The sequence below is a fragment of the Ctenocephalides felis genome, unplaced genomic scaffold, assembly GCF_003426905.1.
Source record: "Ctenocephalides felis isolate EL2017-DRISC unplaced genomic scaffold, ASM342690v1 CF-g0.4_SCAFFOLD_03346, whole genome shotgun sequence".
In the NCBI taxonomy this organism is placed as follows: Eukaryota; Metazoa; Arthropoda; class Insecta; order Siphonaptera; family Pulicidae; genus Ctenocephalides; species Ctenocephalides felis.
The window spans coordinates 1-26179 of record NW_020539500.1 but is presented as its reverse complement, the minus strand read 5'-3'; the positions used below and the strand labels follow the sequence as shown (position 1 = coordinate 26179).

The window sequence follows — 26179 nt, the reverse complement described above, 5'->3', positions numbered from 1 at the left end:
AGACTTCAATCATTGCTGTTTACGCGGTTTTATAGATAGTTCCATCTGCGTGGCAAAGTGACATTAAAAGTAGTTGGTATTCGTATTTTGCCTTGAGGCAAGTTACATGAACTTCCCGACTTAATCAATAAAAAATAAATTAATTTATGAGTGATTAATAGTATTACGAGTGGATTTATTACACATAATTGAAAACGAACGAACACGTTAACTCGGAGTATTTTCTAAAAGCAAATTTTCACAAATCAATAATTTTTATAATTGAACCAGTATTCGTAGGACTTTAATGGTTCAGTATGTTCATTAAGACCATGTACTCTATCGTTATACCAAGTAAATCGTCTAATTTAATTTTAACAAATGTGAAAATAAAATTCACAAAGTACTCATACTCATTTTTTCAATATTGATGAATTTTAAAATTAAACTACTTGTCGTAATGCGGTAATATTTTACTAAGTTCTATAAGACCATGATATATAATCCCCAAAAAAGTTCCATAAAAATCGGCTTAAATTTTGTTTTCAACAGTTAATTACAAGAAAACGGCTCGGTAGATTTTCACCTAAAACTAATCAATATCATTCCCAACTAATATCTTTCGAACAGTTTTTGATTTTTTAAAATCGATTCGGTAGTATGAGCTAAATGTGGATGAAAAGTTTAACACATTTTCCAAATTACAAAGAAACGGCAGATCGTAGCACAAAACTGACAAACGATAGTTCTCATCGATGTACATCAAATGGCTTTTGAATTTTTGAAATCGGTTCCGGCGTTTTGAGCAAACGTCGATAAAAGGTCTAATTTTGACAAATGCCAAAAAAGCGATATTAATTTTTGCAAATTTTGATGAATTTTTAAATCGGTCCAGTCGTTTTTAGAAAACGTCGATTTACTTACGGAAAAAAATCTGTTCACTTTTTCCAAATTTGGTCTCATTCGATTCAGAATGGCTTGAAACGTCGAGAAAACATAAAATTAACCAATGGGATTTTTGATGAAAACAAACTTCTTCGGGAAGCTAACAATTGTAATGAGATATGACAAGGTTTCGCGCCAACAGGCGACCAACCAAATCACGTTGGACACGAATTTCGTGAACTTATTATTAGCTTAATAGGTTTCTTTTTTTTCTGAAAAAGAAATTCATAATTTTTACCTGTGAAATTTTTCTTCAAATCTGTTACCCTCCGTTGAACATTCAGAAATAAATGTTTTCTTTCCAACTTTCACCTATTTTCAGAAAATTCAATTGATACTCAATAGAAGCCTGAATTGAAGTATTAATTAGCGATATATCTGATAATGATGATTAATTCATGATAATATATATTTTATTGTGACTAATTAAATTTATTTTGACCATAATTTGTAATTTCTCATAATAAGTTTGAATTATGCTATAAGTTTTCACGCAACGCCTATTACTCGCCTCCCGCCATAGCATTTTTGCCCTCGTCTGGCAAGGGCTTATGCTAGCCAGAATGGTCTGGCAATTTGCACAGACCTTTTTAGAATTGCTTAGATAAACACAAATTGTAATTTTAGCTTTACAGGACAAAGTTTATTTTGGGCATTTTTTGCTCACTTTCCGGTTCGTCTGGCAGGTACTTGTGCAGGTCGAAATGGTCTGGCAGATTGATTTTCGAACTTCTCAATGAGTAAATTAATCGTATAAAAATTTGAACCTTACAGGAACAAGTTTAATTTTCGGGTGTTTTTTTACACTTTCAAACGCCTGGACGACCATGATGTGCACGGCTAAACCTGCCAGACCGTTCGTTTCCGTACTAGCCATTAAAAATCACCTGTACAAAAATTTTTAGCCTTACAGGAACACCGTTATTCAAAAGGTTCACTGGCTCTCTTGGTCAACGTAATTATAAAAAATGTGTTGCTAAAAATGTAATCTTACTTTTTTTTTCAAATTTCTGAAAAAAATAGGTATTTATATTAGTTATCATTGTTGCATTATATAAAATTTTAAGTATCTTGTTTTAAATTTTTATATTGAATCCTTCTAAATTGATTACAAAAGATAGAACTTCATATTAGAAAAGTTTTTAGTTTTTTCCAACATGTCAATGTAGTATACAATGTCCCTTTCCGGCGGGCTATTGTAAATTCATTAAATTTACTGAATGTCCTTTACTGGACAGTTGTAAATGAAAGAGTTAATAAAAAAAAATATTAAAAAAGTACGCAATAATGTGAATGCAATATACTATTCTAGGCTAATACATTTTGCCAATATAATCAATATAAAATATTCAGTTTTAATATGATTCTTTCGAACTATTTCTCAGAACATGAAAATATAATTTTTTTTGCAATTTTGCTTTGTATTTTAATGCATAATTAATATTTTGCTCTTCATAACACTGCGTGCATTGATTCGCATGACTCAAATCCATGTGTTGAACAAAACTAAAATTATTTAATGGAAGTCAATGTATAATTAATCTAAAATATTAATACTATCACTTAAACAAAATGTAGTATACTAAGTTTAGAACTATAATTAGAGGAATTTTTATGAAACATTGATCAGGGTTTCAACTTTGCTATTGACATTATTTCCAACTTTTTTTTCCAACTTTTTTGTGTATATATATGCTATACTTACTGTTTCGAAAGGCAACAATGGATACTTTTTAGTGCTCAATTTAGTAGAGAAATTCTTACTTGGATTTTTTTATTATGAAATTATGACTATGAATACCAGTTAACAATCCTGATTAAACTGTTGATGGAACTTGCCAATACACTTTAGTGTATTTTTTTCAAAGGCCTTTCAAAATTGACCAATTTTGAAAATTTTAAATTTATAGTTTAACAAAGAGTCTTAATTATTAAGAACTTGAAGCACTTTTGTTATTGTTTTTTATGATGGTCTTAGAAATGTTATTTACTGTTACAGATCCAGAAATTAAAAGAACAAAATCAATAAAAATTGGCCACAATAACTGAAAAATGATCATTTCGGCTGTAGTTCTAGTCTTCATTCAGTAGAACTGAACGTAAATTTTGAAAGTATATGTAATAATGGAATTCAAAAAATTATAAGTAAAAAGTAATAAGTACTTACAATTTGTTTATTATAGTATTCAAAAGTAGTATCTAGTGCATTATACTATTTAATATAAATATTAAAACTGTCGTATTTATAAAAATGTTTTACAACTTTACTGACAACAATTTAACAAATGAGTAATTGTATACTGTATGTGTTATCTATGAACTAGCTGGAGATATAATAGAGATGTTTTTTTCAAATATTTTTATCAAACTTCTAACGTGTAAGAAGAAAATTTCTTTGAACTTTCATACTTATCTCTGTTTTTTTAATAAATTTGGAAATCCAAATAAAATATTTGTCTCGCACAGAAAACTGAGGTCATTTTGTTTGTGAGTGAACACACCCACTATATATATATATATATATATATATATTATTATTAATATTTTTTAATTGATGTATTGCCCTGAAAACTGAATATCATATATATATATAATATATATATATATATATAATGCGTCTGTGTGAATGATTTTGAGTTTACCACACCACAGAAAATCTGCAAAAAAATCAAACAGTAATCGAGTTTGTAATTAGATGTGATATTTTATACACGGACCCTCTAAAAAGCACGCGTGTTGCATACGCGCATCTATAAATAAATACTCCTGCATAAATAATACGAGGTCATAAAACATAATATAAAAATCAGAACGCAACGCGTCGCAAATATTTTCATTCAGTTTAACTTATCACCCAATTCATACTGGCGTTTTTTCTTATACATTATTCAAGCCGTAAAATACATTTTCGAATTACTCACATAATCATAGAACCACGCGCCATGCAAAGCGAATAGGCCGAGGAAAACAGAGGACTCAAAAACTTGATTTGTGAATTTCTGTTGAAACATTCGCGCAAAATACGCTCGAGGGCGTTCGCCCGATTCGCAGCCTCGTCCGGATTCTTAATATTAACAACGACAGAAGTATAAGTATCATATATTAAATACATATTTATATATATATACATATATATATATATATATATATATAATATATATAACATATATATATATATACACATATATATATATACATATAATAATATATATATATATATATATATATATATATATATATATATATATGTCTTATGTCTCTTAGGAATTTTTTTTTAATTTCAATAATTATTACAACTGTTAAATAATTAACATCTAGTAATACTGATAAACAATAACATAAATTTAAATAAATAAGAGTGCAAAGGATAGAGTTTACATGAAAATAATATCCGTAATATGATGATTTAATATAAAATAGAAGCAAATAATAATAAAAATAAAATTAATAAAAAATATAAATAAAATTTCCGAATAATAAAATAATACTAGAAAAATAATAAAATATAACAAAATAACAATGATAGAAATAGTAGGATAATAATAATAATAATAATATATGTCTCTTAGGATGGTTCTCAATATGGACTTTTTCGAATTTCCTTGCTTCCAGGAGATCAAATGCTTCCAAATTGATAAAAAATCTTCTGAAAATTTTAGCTTTTAAAATTAACTTTAACATAGTCCGCACTCCAACCAAAGTTTCTTGGTTTTTCTTCCTAAGTGAATACTTATTTTATGAAATGTATAAATTTTTTGTTGTAATTTTTTTTATTTATGATCAAAATAAGCAAATACAAAGTTATTTTCAAAATTTTGATTCACTTCACTAAATTACTAAATTACTAAATTCTAAAAAACAAATGGAATTTTGCCCATGTTATTTCCACAAGAAACTTTGGTTGGAGTTGCGGACTATCTTAAAATTAAATAAAAAATATGCCAAACATTTAAAATTATTGTTAATTATTATTTTTCACAGATGTTAGAATCTTGGTAAAAATATTTTTTCAGAAATTCTTTTCATTATGTCTCCAACTTGTTTACAGAGAACACATATATTGCACACTTGTCCTTTCGTGAATTTAATGTTAGTAAATAATAAAGTTTTTCAAAAAAAAAAAAATTCGACGATTTTTATAAATTTTTTTTGACGGTAGATACCATAGTCTTCTGGATCATACTAAAATAATATCGTCCTACGACAACTCGTTTAGCTTTAAAAATTCGTCAAAGTTTGCAAAAATCGGTATCGTTTTTTTGGCATTTGTCAAAATTAGACTTTTGATCAACGTTTTCTCAAAAACGCCTGGATCGATTTCTCGAAATTTAAAGGTCATTCGATGTATTTCAATGAGCACTATAGTTTGTCAGTTTTGTGAGACGATCTGCCGAGCCGTTTCTTTGTAATTTAGAAAAGAGTGTTAAACTTTCCGTCTACATTTAAGCTCATTCTACCGAATCAATTTTAAAAAATCAAAAACTGTTCGAAAGATATTAGTTGGGAAAAGATACTGATTAGTTTTAGGTGAAAATCTACAGAGCTGTTTTCTTGAAAGTAACTGTTGAAAAAAAAATTTTGCCAATTTTTATGGAACTTCTTTTGGCGATAAATATCATGGTCTTATAGAACTTACTAAAATATTACGGTCTTACGACAAGTAGTTTAATTTTAAAAATTCATCAAAATTTGAGAAAATGAGTAGTTTTTTGACATTTGTTAAAATTAAAATTAGACGATTTACTTGGTTTTAACGATAGAGTACTTTGTCTTAAAGAAATATACTAAACCATTAAAGTTCTACGGAATCTGGTTCAATTATAAAAATGATTGATTTGTAAAAAATTGCTTTCAGAAAATACTTCGAGTTATTGTGTTCGTTCGTTCTCAAATATGTGTGATAAATCCACTCGGAATACTCTCAATCACTTTAAATAAGTTTATTTTTTATTGATTACTTACACATATCGGGAAGTTCATGTAACTTGCTTCAAGGTAAAATACTAATACCAACTATATTACTAATACCAAGTACATTTTGTATGAATCTACACCTACATTTTGATAGAAACTCCCCAAATTTCATTATTTTCCACCGGTCAAATTACCGACCGCGGTAGTTATCCCCCACGTAACAATTTATTTTTTGAAAATAGAAAAAGTAACTAAAATTAAAGAGTGAATTGTCATATAGCTTGATAATAGCATTTATTGTTTGAAAATGTCTAAGTTATATGCTAAGTTAGAAATGGTCAATTTGACCGGCCTTGATAAATTTAGTGCTAATGTCTATCAAAACCTTATAATATGAAAGTTGAACTTAATCAGTATAATGATAGATTAATATACAAAGATTATAATTTAAAAATTAAGGTTCTTACATAAAGGTTGAAGTAATTAAGTAACATTAAGGTTAATCGATATTATTAAGATTTAGATATATTAAGTTTTATATGATTTATTCCAGTGGCCTGCTCCACGGTGACCGTGACCAAGTGCCAGGCGGCACTGCGCACCCTGCAGGCGTTCCCGTTCTTCAAGCCGACGTGTCTCTGCAAAGAGCCGCACGTCGACCGGGAATGTAATAAGTTTCGAGACTTTCTGTTCGATCATCCGTGTTTGTTTGTACTCAAGAAAGGTATGTTTTTTCTTTTTATAAAATGCACTTCTAAGATTTACAGTTTACTGTCTTTTGTGTTCATCGATGTCAATTGATTTATAAATGTCTGTAGATATAAGAACAGGGTGGAGTGGGAAAGTCAATGATAGGTTATAAATACTGTTAAGAGTTTTATGGTATATGATGCATTTCAGAAAGCCCTTTTTGAATAATTAAACAAAAGATATTTGCAATTTTTATAGAAAAACTTTCGACATTGGACTATACTTTTGTGAATTGTAGATATGAAAGCTGAGAATTGATGAGTATTTTGGTCCGATTCTGCCGCAAAATTGACCAATGTTATGGCAAGGCTCTATCACGTTCCAGTTTTCATACAAAATGCTACTAAATACTGTCAAAATTCTATGTATTTGCTGTTGTGTGATCAGGCGTTTTACACATAAAATGCAACTTCACTCACATGTAATCAAGGCATATCTCAAAGATCCAGTTATGATAACATCGTTTTTTGACATTTGTGCGTTTTCTAGGTTAGTATTTTCTAAAACGCCTGACTGCACAGCAACTACATATTTTGAGTTTTAGTACCACTTTATATAAAACAAAACACTACATAACATAGTTTTGTCATAATATTGGTCTATTTTACTGCAGAATCGGCCCCTTGTTCACTACTTTTTTTGTTGAAGTTACTAATACTCAAAAACTGGTATTTTTTGGATGAGTAGTTTAGGCAATCTTGATCTCCTTGTATAGTTCAGTTCTGACATAAAGTGATTATTTTTGAAATTTGACATAGCTTATAAATAGCAAGAGTAAGGTTTTGAATTACCTTTACTAATGAGATCTCCGGCCCAGCGGTAGCGTAATCAATTCGGCCCAAACGGCCAAACCCGACATCAAGCAGCTTTTCTAAAAATCGGTAAAAATCTAACAAAATAGAGCATATTATTTTAAAAAACTATATTGGTATGAGAAAATTAAGCTGAAATAATTTACAATATATTTACATATGTTTTTTATAAAATTTATTTTTTTATTTGTTCATTTTTACATATGTTTGTTATCAGAATATGTATTTAAATATAACTATCTATAACAACAGCTGGTTTGATTTAATGATTTTACAATAATTTGGATTTGACTTATATTTTAATAAAATTTATTTATTATTAATGCTTCTGATAAGGAACTCTGAACAAACCCACGAAATGGAATTAAAATTCTTGCTAGCCTGAAAAAACTTCGAAATTAATTAAGATGAAATAAATTATTCAAAGTGTAATTGTATAACTGAAATACAATTTAAAGAAAAGCTATTATTCGAAAGGAGAGAGTAATTTAAGGAGAGCAATGAAACAGAATATTTTTGTCAGATTTGCTAACTATCTATTTCTCGAGGTTGAAATCATTCTAAACTGTTTGACACCAAAATTGAAATAAGTATGTGTGTGTGTGAACCAAAAATGTGATCTTTTGTCAACGTGTGTAAATCACGGCTGCACCGATTTCACAAATAATGTTGATAAGTTATACTCTATAATAGGTTGAATTTGTTCTTCAGAATCATCTGTTTTGTGCAAAAAAAATTGTATACGTTTTCACAAGAAATTATGACCCGTTTTTGATAATTTAAAAACCTTTCGCAAGATATAATTTGGGAATCTAGCTGATTCTATAAAGATCAGCCGGGATGTTTCTTCGAAATTAACTGTTATAGAATTTGTGGATGATTTTAGTCATACTTTGTCTTTACGATAACACTAAAATACTATAGACCTACAAGCTATTATAATTCATGAAAATTTAGATAATTGCCCTTGCAACTATTTCAAAATTTTTTTGTTGCTAAATCTCAATTCATATTGAATAAGATAGTTATTTTCACATTTCGGCAAGATATGCAACTGCCTTACTACTGCCACTTCTCCTTAGGTGATATATTAACCCTGAAAACGTTGGTCGCCACGATAATATCAGAATTTTCTTCACATGGGCCATGGTAATTGCATATAACATATATCACAACAAATACCATATATCAAACAAACAACTATCTGACTATGTTCAATAAAACTCTCAGCTAATTTATCATTGTAGAATGCCTTTTTTTGTTATTTTTCACTTGTTTTTTTACCTTATAGGCGGGGTAGATTGGGACGGTCAAATGTCTTTTTTAATTTTAAGAGTTTTACAAATAATAGCTTAATAACGTTATTTAATCAATGCAAAGTATGAATTTCGTTGATGCATTTATTCAGAGATAACACTTTCAATAACCTGGAACTGGTATTTTGTCAAAAATATTCCTCAGTAGACTATTTATTGAATTTATCTCTTGTAAAATTGCTTTTTTACTCAATTTATTTTTTTTATTTGCTATTTTTTATTCTTCACTGTTTTGCCCATATAAATGTTCAGTTGGTCTCTTTTACCTCACCCAGGTTTAAGCCTTTATAGAGATTATATAAAAAAAACTGTTTAATCTAACTTAAAAGTAACAATACATCTTATAAAACAATTAAATAACGTATAATTAAAAAGTATATTATGGTCTTTTAAACTAAAAAACAGTGCCAAAAACCAAAAAATCGAATAACGTAAGAAAATACTCATGATATGGATTTTCATTTAATTTCGTCGTTTTTCTCCGAACATTGTGAGAATCAAAGTGGTGATGGCTGGTTATACATCATTTTTCCTTCTACTTTCAAATATTGTTGTTAAAATCAAGTCATATATGTGTGACATGAAAAATAGTATTATTCTTAAAATGTTGGCTTCTTTTCTTTGATATGTTAAATTTGTTTTTATCTAAGTTATCTTTAATAACTAAATTATCTAATAAAGTTGTGATATAATTGGTTTGGTTTTACAATATAATTGCTCGAAGTCAAATTGGACTTTTGTGCCCCGACTGGTTAGCCCAAGTAGAATTTCTTAGCGTTAAACATACATGACCAACACGGCGATTAACGTGTTAATGTATTATCAAACATTATAGAAAATTGGTGTACTAAATAAATTGACGATTGAACCGTCTTTTTAATTTTCGAACAACCATGGGTAGTTTTTTAAATGCTAAACTCCAAAGACATCAAAAATAAAGAAAATTTTGATTATCAGTATAGCAATAAATTATTTTAACTAATCATGTAATCTATTTTTGATTAATATTAATTCAAATATAATTACATGGAATAACATCCATCTAACTGTAGATCTTTAATCCGAGGTGTATCACATAAGTTGGGTACATAATTCCGAAACTATAATATGTTTATCTTGGCACCTTCACTAAACAACTGTGGAGGGACTTCTGATCTTTGGGAGCATTCTATATGCAAAGGGTTGAGATAGGTTTACTTACAGAGGAAATCATTTCGAATTAATTACGAACGAGTTATCTACTGAATATCAACAGCGAATTATAGTCAGGTCAGCAGCCACATGTGGGTGGAACGGTGGAATTTATGTATTCAACTGAAATCACAGATATTGAATGAAATATTTTGAATTAAATATTATACTAGCGAAAATATTTAAAATATGTAGAAAGTATTTACAGACTTAAATTTGTATTATATTAATTATGAACATTCTAATTTTTAAGTTTTTTTTTTAAATTTAATTATGTACCGTTCAAATGAAATTCATTCAAACAGGCATATTCGAGATTCTTGTGTCTTAATTTTGATTGCTGATTCCAATATGTTTTATCAATAATAAACAATAATATACAAATTTCATTGAAGTAATTTATGTGAATCGATTAATTAATCAAATTTTTTTTGCATCCTTCGTCTTCTTTATAATTTATACTTATTTTATACAAATTGTAATTTTTTTGTCGGCCATAGTCAGAATTATCTGTAAATATTTTCTAGAATTTTGTTTATTAAATAAATATCAACTTTATTTCGCTTATATTTCAAAACTTTATTTCTATAAATTTAGGCAAAGCTACAACTACATACACATACGCTCAAATATTAATATATATATACAGGGTGTCCCAGATCTTAACATAAAGCCAATACGAAGTAATATTGCTGACGTCAACTGCTCTGAAAAACTTGCAAAAAAATATCTCACGTTGTTTGGAAATTATGAGCTTTTAAGTGCAACCTAGAGCTTTGGTGAAATTATGACAATTTTTCTGCTATTGTGGTTAATTTTTATTAACTATGTTTATTTAAACTTTGGGAGCGTAACCGCGAAACATTTCTAGGACCACAATCAAAACATTAAAACAATAGCCTCAATTTTTCAAAAATTAAAACTGTTTGTTGAACTATAAATTTAAAGTGTTTTGAGAAACCTTTCTTTAAAAAAGTGTAAATAACTATTGAAAAATGATGAAAATAAACAGTATTTTAAAGTAAAAAGAGTTGTACCTATATATTATTTAACTCCACATTAAAAAATTACAATAAAATTGGCCCAAAATTAAAAGAAAGTATTAGGGATTGACAACTCTTAATGAAAAATAAATTGTTTTTTAAGGATTTAAGCTTTTTGTTTCGGCTCAAAAATGTGAACTAAAATTGTGTTAGAAATATTCAATGACTGAACGCGTTATAAAAAATGATTGAATGACTAAAATGGCAATGGAAAAATAGAGGTTGGTGATAAAAGAGTAAACATTTTGTGTTCCTTTCATTTCTTGATGCCACATTATTTTCAATTAATTGGTAATTGGTAGACTAGAAGACTGGTAGACAGCTGAACTGGCAGACAGGTAAACAGGTGAACAGATAAATGGTTAAACAGGTAGATTGATACATACGTAGAGATACGAGCAGGTAAACGAGTAAATTGGTAGATAGGTAAACTGGTGGACAGATAAATTCGAGGATATATAAAATAGTAGACAGGACAACTGATAGATAGAAAAATATGCAGACAAATAAACAGGTTGACAGGTACATCGGTAAAGAGATAAATTGGTTGAGAGGTAAAATGGTGGATAGATAAACAGGTCGATAGATACATTGGTAGGCAGGTAAATTGATAAACCGGTAAATTGGTAGAAAGATTATTTGTTGAACAGGTAAATTAGTGGACAGGTGAATTGGTAGATAAGCAGGTTGACAGGTATATTGGTGGACAGGTGAATTGGTGAAGTGGTCAATTAAATAACAGATAAACTAGGAGATAGACAGATATACTGAAAGAAATATATATGTTACTATATGTAACAAATATGCATTTTAGTTCCAATTTTTAATTTAAAGTAAAACACCGCGAAGCATGAATGGGTTCAGCTAGTATATATATATATATATATATATATATATATATATGTGTGTGTGTATATATATATAACATGTATACGATGTATTGTATATCAATATAATGCATATTTTTTGCTATGTTCATGAAAATTTTGTATTTTGGAAATTGCATTAAAAGTTTTTTAATATCTCGAAGATAGCTTTTATTAGATAGCATGCGAGAAAAACCAATATATATATATATATATATATATATATATATATATATATATATATATTTGTTGTGTCATTCTATAGATAGAACAAGTTGCTAACCTACATAAAAGCTCGACTCTTAACTCTTGCTCGAACTTACTGAACGACAAATCAACCCAGACGAAGTCGCCCCTTTGAGTTCGTCTTTTAGTGAAAGTATTCTGAAACAATTACACACCTATCAATGAATGATTTCTGCTTATATATTGCGTTTGTGTCTGTGCATATCTGGTAGACATAGACGTAGAGCTGGCATGAATTTAAATTACACATTTAAGCGTATATGTAACTATTTGGTTATATTAAAATTGATAAAACTGATATAACTGATATAAATATAAAGAATTAGCTAATCTATATAAAGGAGTGCCTTTACCTTGTTTTAAATTTTACAGAATTTTTAGATGTATGGGAAGTTAGTAGGGGAGGCTGGGTACGGTTGTGCCAGGGTACGGTAATAACAGTTGACATAACAGCTAAACTATACTGATTTTGAGATAGAGTACAAAGGGAAAATGATTAAGTATGTTTGTTCAAACAAATTTACCTCTTTGGATCCGGTCAGCGCCCTTCGTTATCATGATTTCATTATTTATACCTGTTTGTTTATACATAATCTGTAGACTTTTAAAAAGTCAAAGTGAGTTTTTTTGTTCGATTACTTTTAATAATAACTGTAAATTGTATACATACAGATTATTTTGTTTGTTATTTTGCTGTTAATTTTAAACTAGTAGGTAATTATGAATGATAATTTTGTTCAGTCATAAGGATGTTTGTTTGAATGTGATTTGTTTTTAAAAATGTGCGTTGTGTACGGTTGTGAGAAATTTTGTTGGTACAGTTGTGACATGTATTTCTTGCCCTTAAAAATTATTCATATAAAGAAAAATCTAACTCAACTAATTATAAAACAAAATACGAAAAAAAGAAAAATTTAACACAAGAAATAAAGATTTCACAAATATTCCTTTTTAACTTTGTTTAAACAATATTTATACATGAGAAAATGACTAAAAAAAAATATTAGGTGTTTCATTGAAGAGCTTGTGAGAAGCTATTGTTTGCATTACAACTGAGATATTCAAATATGTTCCGCTTTCTTATATGAACTATATTTGCTCATTTTATTTTATTTATACTGTTTTTGCACAAGATTTTATAAACTGTTCAGGTAACGGATTTTTTTGAATGCTTGTCACAAATAACAAGTTAACACTGCAGTTAAATAACGTTTAAAACAAAAAAAATTACATGTTCATGCGATGATGTTATTTTTCTATTTATTTAATACCAAAAATTGGTAATAAAAGTCATCACAAAAATTGTGCAAATAAAAATGAGTAAATACATCTGATAACATTATACAACAATTATTTATGTACTAATTTAAAAAAATGTAGGAAATTAGCAAAAACTTAGAGGTCCACGACACAAACAAGTTGGGAACCTTTTGTTATACGGTATAATTACTGAAAATCAAATTGGATTTTTGTGTCCCGCTCTGCCTTATATACATCAAATAATTATATAAAATATGAAAAATTTGTGCGACTTAATATTTACAGTAATTCTTATTCGTTATTATTCGCATTTATATTGCGTTACACATATACACTAATCTATTATGGTAAGTGATATTATAACTAGTAGGGTGCATGGCATCGTGCCTTAAGGCAAATTGCTGGAACTTCCCGTACCAATTTTTTTTTTATAAAAAGATTAAAACTTTTGAAAAAAATTTACTAAATATAAAAATGAAAACATAATCTGTTCTTTATTTTGCCAATACAAATAAAATATTTTTTGAATTATTGAAATCGGACGCTCCGTTCTCCTAAAAACTGTTTTTTTGTTTGTAGCACTTTTTGCCCCATCTTCGAAACGGCTAGACCTGCCTTTGCCAAAAACTAATCCGCAAGTCTCCTTATCAACAGAAATCGAATGTTTTTTTAAATAATTGAAATCGGTTGAACCGTGTTCCCGAAATCGTCGACGAAAATTTGTATCCGCACACACACACACACACATACATCCATTTTTTCTAAGGTATGCCAAAATGTTCAGGAACCTCTGAAACGTAAAGATATATAATTTTCATTTTTGGGAAGTTAATTATATAGGTAACATATAAAATATCAGACAATCGACTTACAAGAAAAGCTTCTCAAAACAATATTTTCATTTAGCAAATTATTCCTATCATATTTTCCACCGTCTTCGGTCTATTTCCACCAGTTGTGTGTTTCCATACAAGTGTTCAAAATTCATTCGTATGCTTTCTACCCCTTCTGAAAACGGACAAAAAAGCGAGGCGTCTTCCTCGAACGCACCAGGAGGCTTCGGCCGCGCGCCGAAAGCGCCTACGGTTTTCAGCGAGTCATCTTCCCAGCGGAAATGTTTGGAATACCGCACGCACGCCTGCCGTCGTTATTATGTGCCTCGGATGTTTATAGAGAATCATCATCAAAGATCATTTATAACCAGACTGATCTCTGCTTTAAAGGTCCGGCTTCAAGTTGCCAAATGTTGCTGTTAAGACCAAGCGTATAATTCTTGGATTTTAATAGTTTACTCTGGATGCTTATATCAGGAGTTTTTCTTACCAGTTCTTTAATAAAATTTTAATAAAAAGAATAGATATTTTACTTATTGATTATGGGTAGTAACACTAATAAGCATGTAAACATAACAAATTTATAAAATCTATACGTTTCGGCTTACGTCTACAGAACAGAACTAGTAGTGCATGACATGGTGCCATAAGGCAAATTGCTGTTGCGGACCCGTAGAAATATAAATAATTTTGCACTTATTATTAAAATCTCTATAAATTATCTGATAATTTTATGTGCATATTTCTGATAATCAGTTTAGACCTCCATCTGCCTTGCCAAACATTTAATGAGTTCTTCATTTTGTCAATGCATATAAAATGTCTTTTTTTAATCATTTAAATTGGTCGCTCCGTTATCTGAAAAACTGTTTTGTCATTTTTGGCACTTTTTGCCCCGTATCTTGGAAACGTTTTGGCATAATGAATCTAAAAGGAAATCTTGGTTATAATAAATCGTACACAAATCCCTTACAAAGTGTAACTTCAAATTTTCGTAAAATTTTCAAATTATATGTAAGGTATTACTTTTTTCAACCTATCAGAAGTAAATATATTTTTTCAAATTTTCAATGGCTGTTTAACGTATTTCTCATGCGTCTGCAAAGTTATAAATAGTTTTTTTCTTTCCAACCAGCCAACTGTAAAGTAACGAAGAAATTATTAGTTTCATGGTTTTTGACATCAGTGCTTAAGAGTTTTGCAAACTTTGCGTACAATATACGTATATTATAGCAAAATAACATTATTCACGGTTTTTAAATTATACAACTGTTGTATCTAAAATATTAATAAACATAGTTTTACGTCTATTGGATGCAATTATTTATTAAAGTTTAATACATGTTTAAACGTCGTACCTGCCTTTACTTATTATTTAATATTTTAAACTAGTCTGTAATAATTATTTTTTAACACTCATTGTTAGTGTTAGTCACTTTATGAAATAAATGAGTGAATCCAAATATGCCAATAAATAGTATTTTTTATTTGGCTTGCGCATATATGATGTAGAGTCTACATTGTAGACTATATATTTATAAGAACTTTTGTAAAATCATTTCGCACATCTTTTAATTTTAGGAAACCTATTTATTAAAAAATGTATACACAGAAAAACTTATTTTTTTTATTTTTTTGTTTCAAATTTAAATGTATTAGGTTTTCTAATACATCCATAAACTAAGAAGTAAACTAGCAGTTAGATGATTTCAATTCATTTTTTTGAATTTCTGGGTTTGCTGTTGTAGTCCTTTAAGTAGTATAAAATTCCTTTGAGTTGGAAATTCAAATCGAAATATTTTGTCACATTTGGCTTTTTCATTTTTGCAAAGATACAGTAGCATCTTAAACTCAATAAAATTTATGAGCTGTTTAAAGTGACAAGGTCTTAAAATAATGGCAGTGTCATAATTGGGTTTGCCAAATTTGGTTCTGGTCACTTTTCACTCAAAGATAAAAAACGCTCTTATCGTCCAGTTGAAGTTAATCATAAATGAATTATTTTGAACTAACCGAATGATCAATTCTGATGTCTACATTAGGCAACTAACGAAATTGAAAACGGTCGAAGAAAACGCCATAAATTCACAAATTAAAACGGTGATTTATTTTACTATTGACATCTCATATTTTTGGCCACTTAGCTCAACTTATTGGAGCTTTTTTGGAACATCTTGCCATATCCACCATACAGTCTTGTCTTTGCATCTTCTGATTACTTTTTCTTTTGATCTTTACAAAACTCCTTGAATGGTAAATAATTCATTAATAATGATGGTGCAAAATTGTAACTGATCCAGTTTTTTTTATTGATAATAAAAACCAGAAGTTTTATCAAAGTCATTGATCAAAGTGGACCATACATGACAAATTTAAGTTGTTTGTTGAAAAAAGTGTCTTTAATATTTAACAACAATCTGCAATCACTCAATTGCCAACCTAATATTTGGTTTATGGACCGATTCTGCCGCGTAACAGAAAAATGTTATGGCATGGCCATGTTATGAAGAACTTTCCATACTAATATTGACAAAAGCCATGTGGTTGGTGTGCAGTCAGGCAAATTTCTCAGGTTGTCTGATAAAAAACATAACCTAGAAGGTGCATATATGTCAAAAAAACGATGTTAGATAACAGTGTGTTTCTGATACAGCTCATAACATACGAGTGACGTTGGAGTTTATATGTAAAACGCCTGAACGCACAGCAACTACATGACAGTATTCAGTATGATTCATTAGCATAATGTATAGAAGTCGGAGCGTAACATGGCCTTGCCATAACATTTTTCTGTTATGCGGCAGAATCGGTCCCTTACAAACGCATTGCAAAGATGATGAAGAAGTAAATGTGGTACACATGATCCTTGTTGTCCACTGTATACAATATGAATAAATTGGATAATTGCAGTTTACTCATTGTCCCAAATATTTATTTTAGTTATTTGCATTTACTCTTATTTATTTTATCTAGTCTTGAGAACATATTATTTCCATTAAATTTTCACGTTACAAGTCGTATTATACTTTCTAAATTGGCAAACCTTTCATCGTTCCTCACAATAGACGTTTGGAAGCCACATACACGGTCGTATATTTTACGTTCATGTTTTTCTTCGTCCTTTCGTCGCTTTTTTATGACCACTGGTTTGTGTGTGTTTTATTTACGTCATATCACTCCCTAAGAATACCAAATAATATCTTGAGAGTCAACTGATTTTTTATGCACTTATAGTAAATATTACAGTCGTAACCTGCGGCATAATATACGATTATAAAAAATATTTTAATTAGTTTTTTCAGTTATTTTTAATTTAAACTTTAATGTCTTATGTTATATATTAAGTAATTATGATGATATATTTTATTATAATAGCTTTTCGAAGGTCATCCTGTAGTGGCCACATTTATATTTTAATGTTGAGATTTTAATAATTTGAAAAATTAAGATTTTAATAATTATCTCTGTGAAATAGTAAATATACATATTTCTATATTTAGACGATATCTGGGTAAATTTTTGAACATGTTTTGACTATCAAATATGTATAGGTTGTTTGATATGTATTCTTTGCTATGATGTATGTAGTTTGGTTTGTACTGTATAAAAGCTGTTGATATTCTTATAACTTACATATTGCGATGCTGAATAGTATATTTTACTTGATGATCCATTCAAAACAACTCGACAATTAATCGCGGAAAATACGTTCACTATTTTCTATTTTGATAACCAGATGTACAAAAGTGTAAAATACCTTTGAGTTTTTTTTTTAGAAAAACCGCATTTTTTATTTCTAGGTAAAACACAGCAAAGCGTAAATAATATTTGCTTGTTACTTTTTTGGGTTATGAGCACTGTTGTTTAATTTACAAGACCTTCAATAAATTTTCAAATACAAGTTGTTTATTTGCTTCATGATGTGTGGTAATAATTTCAAGTTAGATTCAAGATCTTTCTATCAAAGCTTGCCCAAAAAAATTACACAAAATGTGTACACAATATTAAAATCTCTATAAAATATCTCATAATTCGATACACATATATGTCCATTACACATTTTTGGCCGCCAAATGACATTTTTTTTAACTGATTTTCATTGAGAATCCATAACTGCTGGACCTTCCCAAAAATTTTACCAGTTGTTCATTTCAACAATACAAGTAAAATGGTATTTGAATTATTGAAATCGGACGCTCCGTTCTCTTAAAAACTGAGTTACCGTTTTAGGCACTTTTTGCCCCGTATCTTTGGAATGGCTAGACCTACCTCCGCCAAAAACTAATCAGCATGTCTCCTTATCAATACGAATCGAATGTTTTTTGAATTATTCAAATCGGTTGATCGGTGTTCCCGAAATCGTCGACGAAAATTTGTATCCGTGCACATACATCCATTTTTTCTAAAGTATGCCAAAATATTCAGAAACCTTTGAAATGTAAAGATATATAAACATTTTCATTTTCGATTTTTTGCGATTACTATAACTTGCCCTACGGAAAGTTAAAATGTAAATTTACGAGAGATAACTTAAATAAATAGTTCTTTCAACTCTGCTGATAAATATTTCTGACAAAATACCACATTTAGTTTGCATACAGTGTTACTTCTGCAAAAATATAATAATGAAGTTTATACTTTGCATTGATTAAATAATGTAGCTAATATTTTGTAAAATCCCTATGAAATTAAAAACAAGTCATAAGACCTGTTTGCTCTCTGGCCGTCCCATTTCACCCCGCCTATGGAGTAAAAAGGACCAGGTGACTAATAATTTTTGAAAAACAGCAAAAAAAACGCATTTCTATAATGTTGAATTGGCTCGAAGTTTCACTGAATATAGTCAGATAGTTGTTTGTTTGAAATGTGTCACTTGTTGTGATATAATTGGTTTGGTTTTCACATATAATTGTCACGTGTTGTCATATAATTGCTCAAAAACAAATTGGACAGTTACGTCCCGTCCTACCCTAATAAGATGTGCTCCTCTTCTTTTATTTTTAATAAATTCTCTACTTTTTATACTGTAGTTTCATGATGAATTATATAAGAAGTTTAAGCATTCCGAATAAACTAAATATTCTATACATATAAACCAATATTTTAAATAATTTTCTGAACTCGAATGCAAATCTGGAAATCAAATATGTATCAACTTATACTTTACTATAAAAACAAACTATTTTGCGGTCAGAGTTTATACAATAAAGCGATGTAAGATTAGAGTGTCCCCGAACAGAAGTTTCGTCTTGCTGAAACATCTATTTTATTTCGAGATTGCGGGTTGCGTAGTGGATCTGAAATAAGTAAGAAATTCCGATGCAAACTACTCAAATGTTCCTTCTGCTGAAAAATATATTAGTATCCAATTTGTGACGAATACGGTTGAGACGAGTCACTTTGCTCTTCTGACTTGGACATCCAACTTGGTATAACCGAAAAATGTGTTGTTTTATTTAGTAAGTTATTGCAATATCAAAAAGTACGATTTGAATTTCATGTATATGTATGAAGCACTGTTGATTGTTTATGCATTGATGATGAATACAATTAAAAAGATTATGTTCATTGCTTAAATGCCTATTGCTTAAATTTTTGGATATTAAACTTGTACCATACTTACAGAAATTTCTAAACCTCCAATCTACTGCTTGCAGCATTTTAACATCTAAGCACTATATACTAACTATTAAAATGCATCGTCAAATTATAATTATATGGAAGAAAATATAAAAATAAAAAAAAAATAAGAGGAAGTGGGTTGTCATTAAAATTTGGAAAGGTAGGGGTTGACGCCAAATATGTCTTTTTTTACAAAACATGGTTAAAAATGATCATTTGAATATACACATCAATTAACCGAATATTTGAGTTTTTATTTCTAAATATAACTATTTAGAATAACAATGTGAAATTATATACATATATCCTTATATGCGGTATTTTAAAGACAGACTGAAAATGTCGGATTTTTACGTAAATGCTAATGTGAATAAAAATTTATGTAATTTATCTTACTCCCATTAATAAGTTTTGATTATAAAACGCACCATTAAATTCTGCGTCGTAATCTTTAATATCATAAAGTCAGATGATGGTTTTCTTCAAGATCTCTTGTACTTTACGTTCGTAACAAATTAAGGTAATAATTCTAATTACTATTTATTTTTTCGTACGTTTTTTAGATTGTCAAAATATGTTTCATATTCTTATGAAACTCTTATGAAATTCTTATGAATAGAATTTTGCGGTTAAAACCTATTTGTTTGATAAAGGTGGTAACAAAGTGTAATAAGATAATATTGTACTTCCTAAAAAATAATTGTATAATAGTTAGTGCAATAAAATTAAAAGAAAATGCGTTTATTGAATATACATTTAGTTGAAGAACAATCCTGGTCTAATAAAATTATATAAATATAATTTTATTCGACTACTATATATGCAGGATAGCAATAATAGAATTTGATTCCTTTCATTGCACAATTTCGAAGTATCAAATAATCTCTTATATTACAATGCATCATGTCCATATACAGTCCTTTAATCTTCAATGCTTTTTTCTAAGAAATTGGATTTCTTGAAAATTCAACACAACTAATTCACATGCCAACGTTTGTTTGCTTGAGAATACAATGGGCAGTCGCTTGTGTCCAAAAATGAATCAATCTAAAAATAATATACAATTATAAAATTTTTGTAAATTATTATCAACTCAAATAGTAACTAAGCATAGATAAATAAGCATAAATGGATGGCAAACACGGCCGCTTTGATATTACATCAACTGAAATTCTTTCAGCATTCAATAGATGTCGCCACCAACCGCAGTACGTAAATTTACTATTAGGTTCAATTCTAGATAAGATTTATTTGAATTTAAAATCATAGAAAATCAGTGTAACTAAGTAAGATTAATATTATTTAAAACTTTATCCAAATAACAAGTATTAATTCAGCAATAAAATAAGTTACATCTTTATAATCAAAATCAAATAACACATCAATTTATCAATTTTAAACATTGCATTATTTTATCTAAATATATAACAATTTAAACTATTTATCATCTTTTAATGGTTTGATAACGTCAATATCTACGATAAGTCAATAACTACTTATATCTGGTCCTATCGGCGCATTATCCTCGTTTGGCAGCATTTCGTTGGATCACGAACTCTTTCTATAATTCACGTTATGAACGAATCGGGTCATAACAGCTTATGATTAACAATTACTGAAATTATTAATTTTCCATTAAATTAAAACGTTTTTTAAATATGCTGTCTGTACAATTAAATCGCAAAGTCGCCTTGATCTCGCCTTCAATAAAAATCAAAACGACTATTATGTCTCTTGGTGCTAAAAATGGAAATTTAACTGTTCATAAGTTACAGCCTTTATTGGTTACATCCACTTGGTGTTTCCCAATTAGATAAAAAAAACTGTTTATATATTATTTTTTTATATTCTAGAGAAAAATCCATAAAACGCACTATATACAAATAAGGAATTTGACAGGTTACACCTAAGTTACAAGGTCTTCGAAGTTTGAAATTAAATCTTATGACATAACCAAAACATTCTACCATTTAAATATATCTAGGCGATTATTAAACAAGTAATATGAATGAACATTAGTAAGGATTTAGTAATGTGAGAATTATACTATTGGCATAGGCAATCTTGCTATTTAGCCAAAAATATTAGTAGAAACTCTACATAAAGCTTAATTTCAAAATGTCTCTGTTTTACAATGCTCAACTTTTTAATTGTAATTGTTTGCTTTTTTATCTAAGTTTTTTTTCATTTTCATATATTAGCAATCACAACCTTACGTCCCATGAGCTGTTAGGCTGAAACTTCTTCTTACTTCGTATTTATAGATGTTAACCCATGTTTGGTGATTTATTATTAGAATTTATCTAAGGGCTGACTTTTATTGGTGCAGCAAGGCCGTATTAAGGACTATTTTCACTTGGAAACATATTGTTGTCTATATTTCCAAGTTAAAATCTTTCTGCTGCTTGAAAACAGGCAGCTCGAAGCGGGTCTGGAACCCGGGACCTCTGAATCAAGTTCAATCGCTTTTAACCACTTATTTTGGGCGAGCCCTTTCATCTAACAAAGTAAAACTATTTATTTAGCGGTAACATATGTTGAAATTTTAGAAATAGAACAAATTAAAGCCAGGGTACGACGTAAGTAGTGCGACGTTGGCAACCTCACTATATAAGGGTACACCATGAGCTTTTTGTGTAACGGGAAACAAAACAATTTTCGTTTACGTTACAAATCTGAATGATTGAAATATTCAAAAGAATCATTCATCATTTTGTTCTTGTGTATTCCAGAGAAAGATCCATATCCAGTGGACGCTCTTCCAACATGCAACCACGCTTTGTCCGTCTGCCAACTCGAGAAAAAGTGCATACGACTTTTCGAAGATTTTAAAGGCAGCTGCAAAGTTCGAGACAATAGATGCCGTATGGAAGACAGGTTAGTTATAATTTAACCTAATTATAAATAAGACTTCATCTCGGTTTTCATTCTGATAATGATGAGCTAATATTATACAAAACTTATAATAATATATTTTGATGTAAGCACAATGCATCAAATATATTGCACCAACGCAATTGGTACAAAGATATGGAGTGACAATTGATTGATCTTAATCTCGAAAAACACAATGAAGATTATTGAGCTTTTTGTCTTGGCATCCCGGTATGAGGCTGCCGGTACATATTGCTATTGAGTTCCGAACAAAAAATGTAATGAAAAACTACTAAATGTTTTTACAATTCTTAACTACTTATGTTTTACCTTTTGCCATCAAAAAGATGACACATTTTAGCAATTAAGAAGAACAAAGTTTTGTATATGTAGGCTAGGGCAGGGCACAAAGCTCCGATTTGTTTGTTAACAAAATAAACTGCATTGCAGTGCATTACGTATATCAACACAAACAATTTTTAAACTATGTTGAGCACATTATAAATCATAGTATATTCATTAAATGTAAACAATATATCGAGATAAATTTTTTTGTCTGTCAAAAAAAAAACTATGTTGAGCTAAATTTTCAATTAATTCGTTTTTATAGAATTTTTTTACTGTTCTAAGATTTGTCATGCAGGGTAAAAAGGGAAGCTCAGGTAGTAAACTAATCCATTGTTTTTTTTAATTAAATAAAATTGTAAAATTAAAAAATGATAGCTTCTTTATACAATTAACGCAAAATAAAAATTTTATGAGCCATTTTTTACAAAAATTACCAAGTATATAACCTTGATCTGGTAGTCCATCTTAATTTTTCATCTGCAATGTTGAAATAACTATAAATATTATTTATCTCTTGTAAAATAGCTTTTTTAACATAGTATTCTTCTTATGTACTATTTTCTTATTGTTTGCAATATTTTCTTACACACTTGCTATTGTAATGGATTAGTTGGTTCTTTTTACTCCACGTATGAGCTTTTATAGAGCATATGTAAAAAAAACTATTGAAGTTAGCTTAAAAATAACAATACGAGTACATCTTAAAAAACAAATAAATAACATGTACATAAAAATTTTATTCAGGTATCATAAACTAAATTAGAACTCACAACCAGAAAAAATACGAAAAAATACTTTTATTACGAATATTGATACATGGCCGTTTATTTCCTGGCAGTGACGTTGTAAAAATTAAAGTGTTGGCATACTACTCATCTTTTGCCATCTACTTTAAAATAGAGTAATTAAATTTTTTTTATTTCACTAGTTTTTGAGGAGGTGGTGGAGTTTTTTACCCGAGGGCCTTTAGGCCACGCTCTACCCTAAATAAATTTGCGATCATACATTTTACACAAACATAGTAAAGTAACATAATACACTTTAGTATAGTCTAATATATTTATGTATATATTTTATGTATACCTTTTAAACTTGGCTTATCAGTATACGTAAGGGCCTTGTCCGTCAACTTCTTCATCAATTTAAGTCATCAGAATGACGTCTTCGTTCTGGATTTTATATCCCTTTCAGTTTATTGAACTTATTCCGGTACTGAATTAATAATAACCCATTATGGTCGTTATTCCTGAATCAATTCGGTTAGGACGGCGAACGCTCGATAGTGCACGTCAAGCTATAATATATATGAAAGTTGTAAGATACTGAAACTACCAGTTGTGATGGATAGGAATATTAAAATTGATATGTATAATGTATTATATAAATATGTAAAATTGAATACATAGAAATATTTTAGAGAAATATGTATTCAAAACAAAATGATTTAATTTTTGTACTTGTTAAAACATGTCAAATTAATTGAGAACACCACTAGTCTATGGCAACGTGTCTTGAAACAAATTGCTGAAACTTTTCATATCAAAAATCACAATTTTGAAAAAAAAAATTAGGCGATTTAAAAATATCAGATTTTTGAAAAAAAGAACTTTCTTGAAACATTTGAATTTTTTTTTATTTTGAACATTTGAATTTTTTTTCCAAGCAATCGAGATCAGATATATAAAGCGCATAAGCGCTGCGTCGCAGTATACTAACTGATCAACATAGAAATGTAGATAGATAATTTGATATACATATGTCTAATGATTATTTTTGATTGCAAAATATTCATAATTATTTTCAATTTGTATTAATTAACTTCCCGAAGGAGAAGTTTCTTTTCATCATTTATTCAGTTTTTATATTTTCTCGACGTTTCAAGCCATTCTGAATTGAATGAGAAAAGTGTGTGTGCGTGTGCGTTAACAGATTTTTTGTCGTAAATTGATGTTTTCTCAAAAACGGCTGGACCGATTTCAAGAATTTAAAAGCTATTTGATGTATCTCAATGACGATTATCGTTTGTCATTTTTGTGCGACGATCGGCCGAGCCGTTTCTTCATAATTTGGAAAAGAATGTTAAATGTTCCGTCCACATTTAAGCTCATGCTACCGAATCGATTTAAAAAAATCAAACTTTTCGAAAGATATTAGTTGGGAATGATACTGATTTGTTTTTGGTGAATATCTACCGAGCCGTTTTCTTGTAGTTAACTGTTAAAAAAAATTTAGGCCGATTTTTATGGAACTTTTTATTTTATATATCATGGTCTTATAGAACTTACTAAAATATTACGGCCTTACGGCAAATAGTTTAATTTTTAAAATTCTTCAAAATTTGAGAATATAAGTAGTTTTATTGACGTTTGTTAAAATTAAAATTAGACGATTTAATTCGTATAACGATAGAGTACTTAGTCTTAATGAACATACTAAACCATTAAAGCCCTGCGGAAACTGGTTCAGTTATAAAAAATATTGATTTTTGAAAATTTGCTTTTAGAAAATACTCCTAAACGTATTCGTTCGTTTTCAATTATGTGTAATAAATCCACTCGGAATGCTTTTAATCACTCATAAATTAATTTATTTTTTATTAATAATAATAAATAATAAGTCGATTATTTACTTATATCAGGAATTTCATGTAACTTGCCCCAATACCAACTATTTTATTTATTGAAAAGATAACTATTCGGATGCAAAAATTCAAATATCAGTTTATAATATTTAATTTTAATAATTTAATATTTGATTCAAAATATGTTAATTGCAGCTCAAGTAATCAATATATGAGAATTACAATTACATTTGCTTGATACTTCATTAGTAATTGCTTCCCTTCAGTACAATTATTTGTTTGATATCTACATAAATATTAGTGTAGTATAGGTACTCTGATTATAATATAATTGATCCATTTGTTTTTGATAGAGTATTTCACATTCATAATTCATGTTCAAGCAGAAAACGTCTAAAATAACATGTTGATTTCATTGAAGATACGTGTATGGTCGATGGTACTTTACATGCAAACGACATATGACATTAACTCTATATAAATGCGTAAATGGAAATTTGATTATAGTCAGAATTTGTTGTTAAATTATCTTGTTTTGTCATCTGAATTTGATATTGTGAATATATAAATAAGTTTCTGCAGTTGTAGATTATATATCA

The 26179-nt window shown here is 28.9% G+C and overlaps 1 protein-coding gene across 1 annotated transcript; it reads left to right on the top strand.

The window, feature by feature from the left end:
* Window positions 1–6384: 6384 nt before the first annotated feature.
* LOC113382180 lies at window positions 6385–22654 on the top strand (the record flags this gene model as incomplete). Its single annotated transcript, XM_026620721.1, has 3 exons — window positions 6385–6562; window positions 7653–7655; window positions 22510–22654. Coding segments are annotated over 3 exons (326 nt in total), but the record flags the coding sequence as incomplete, so codon positions are not given.
* Window positions 22655–26179: the final 3525 nt, after the last annotated feature.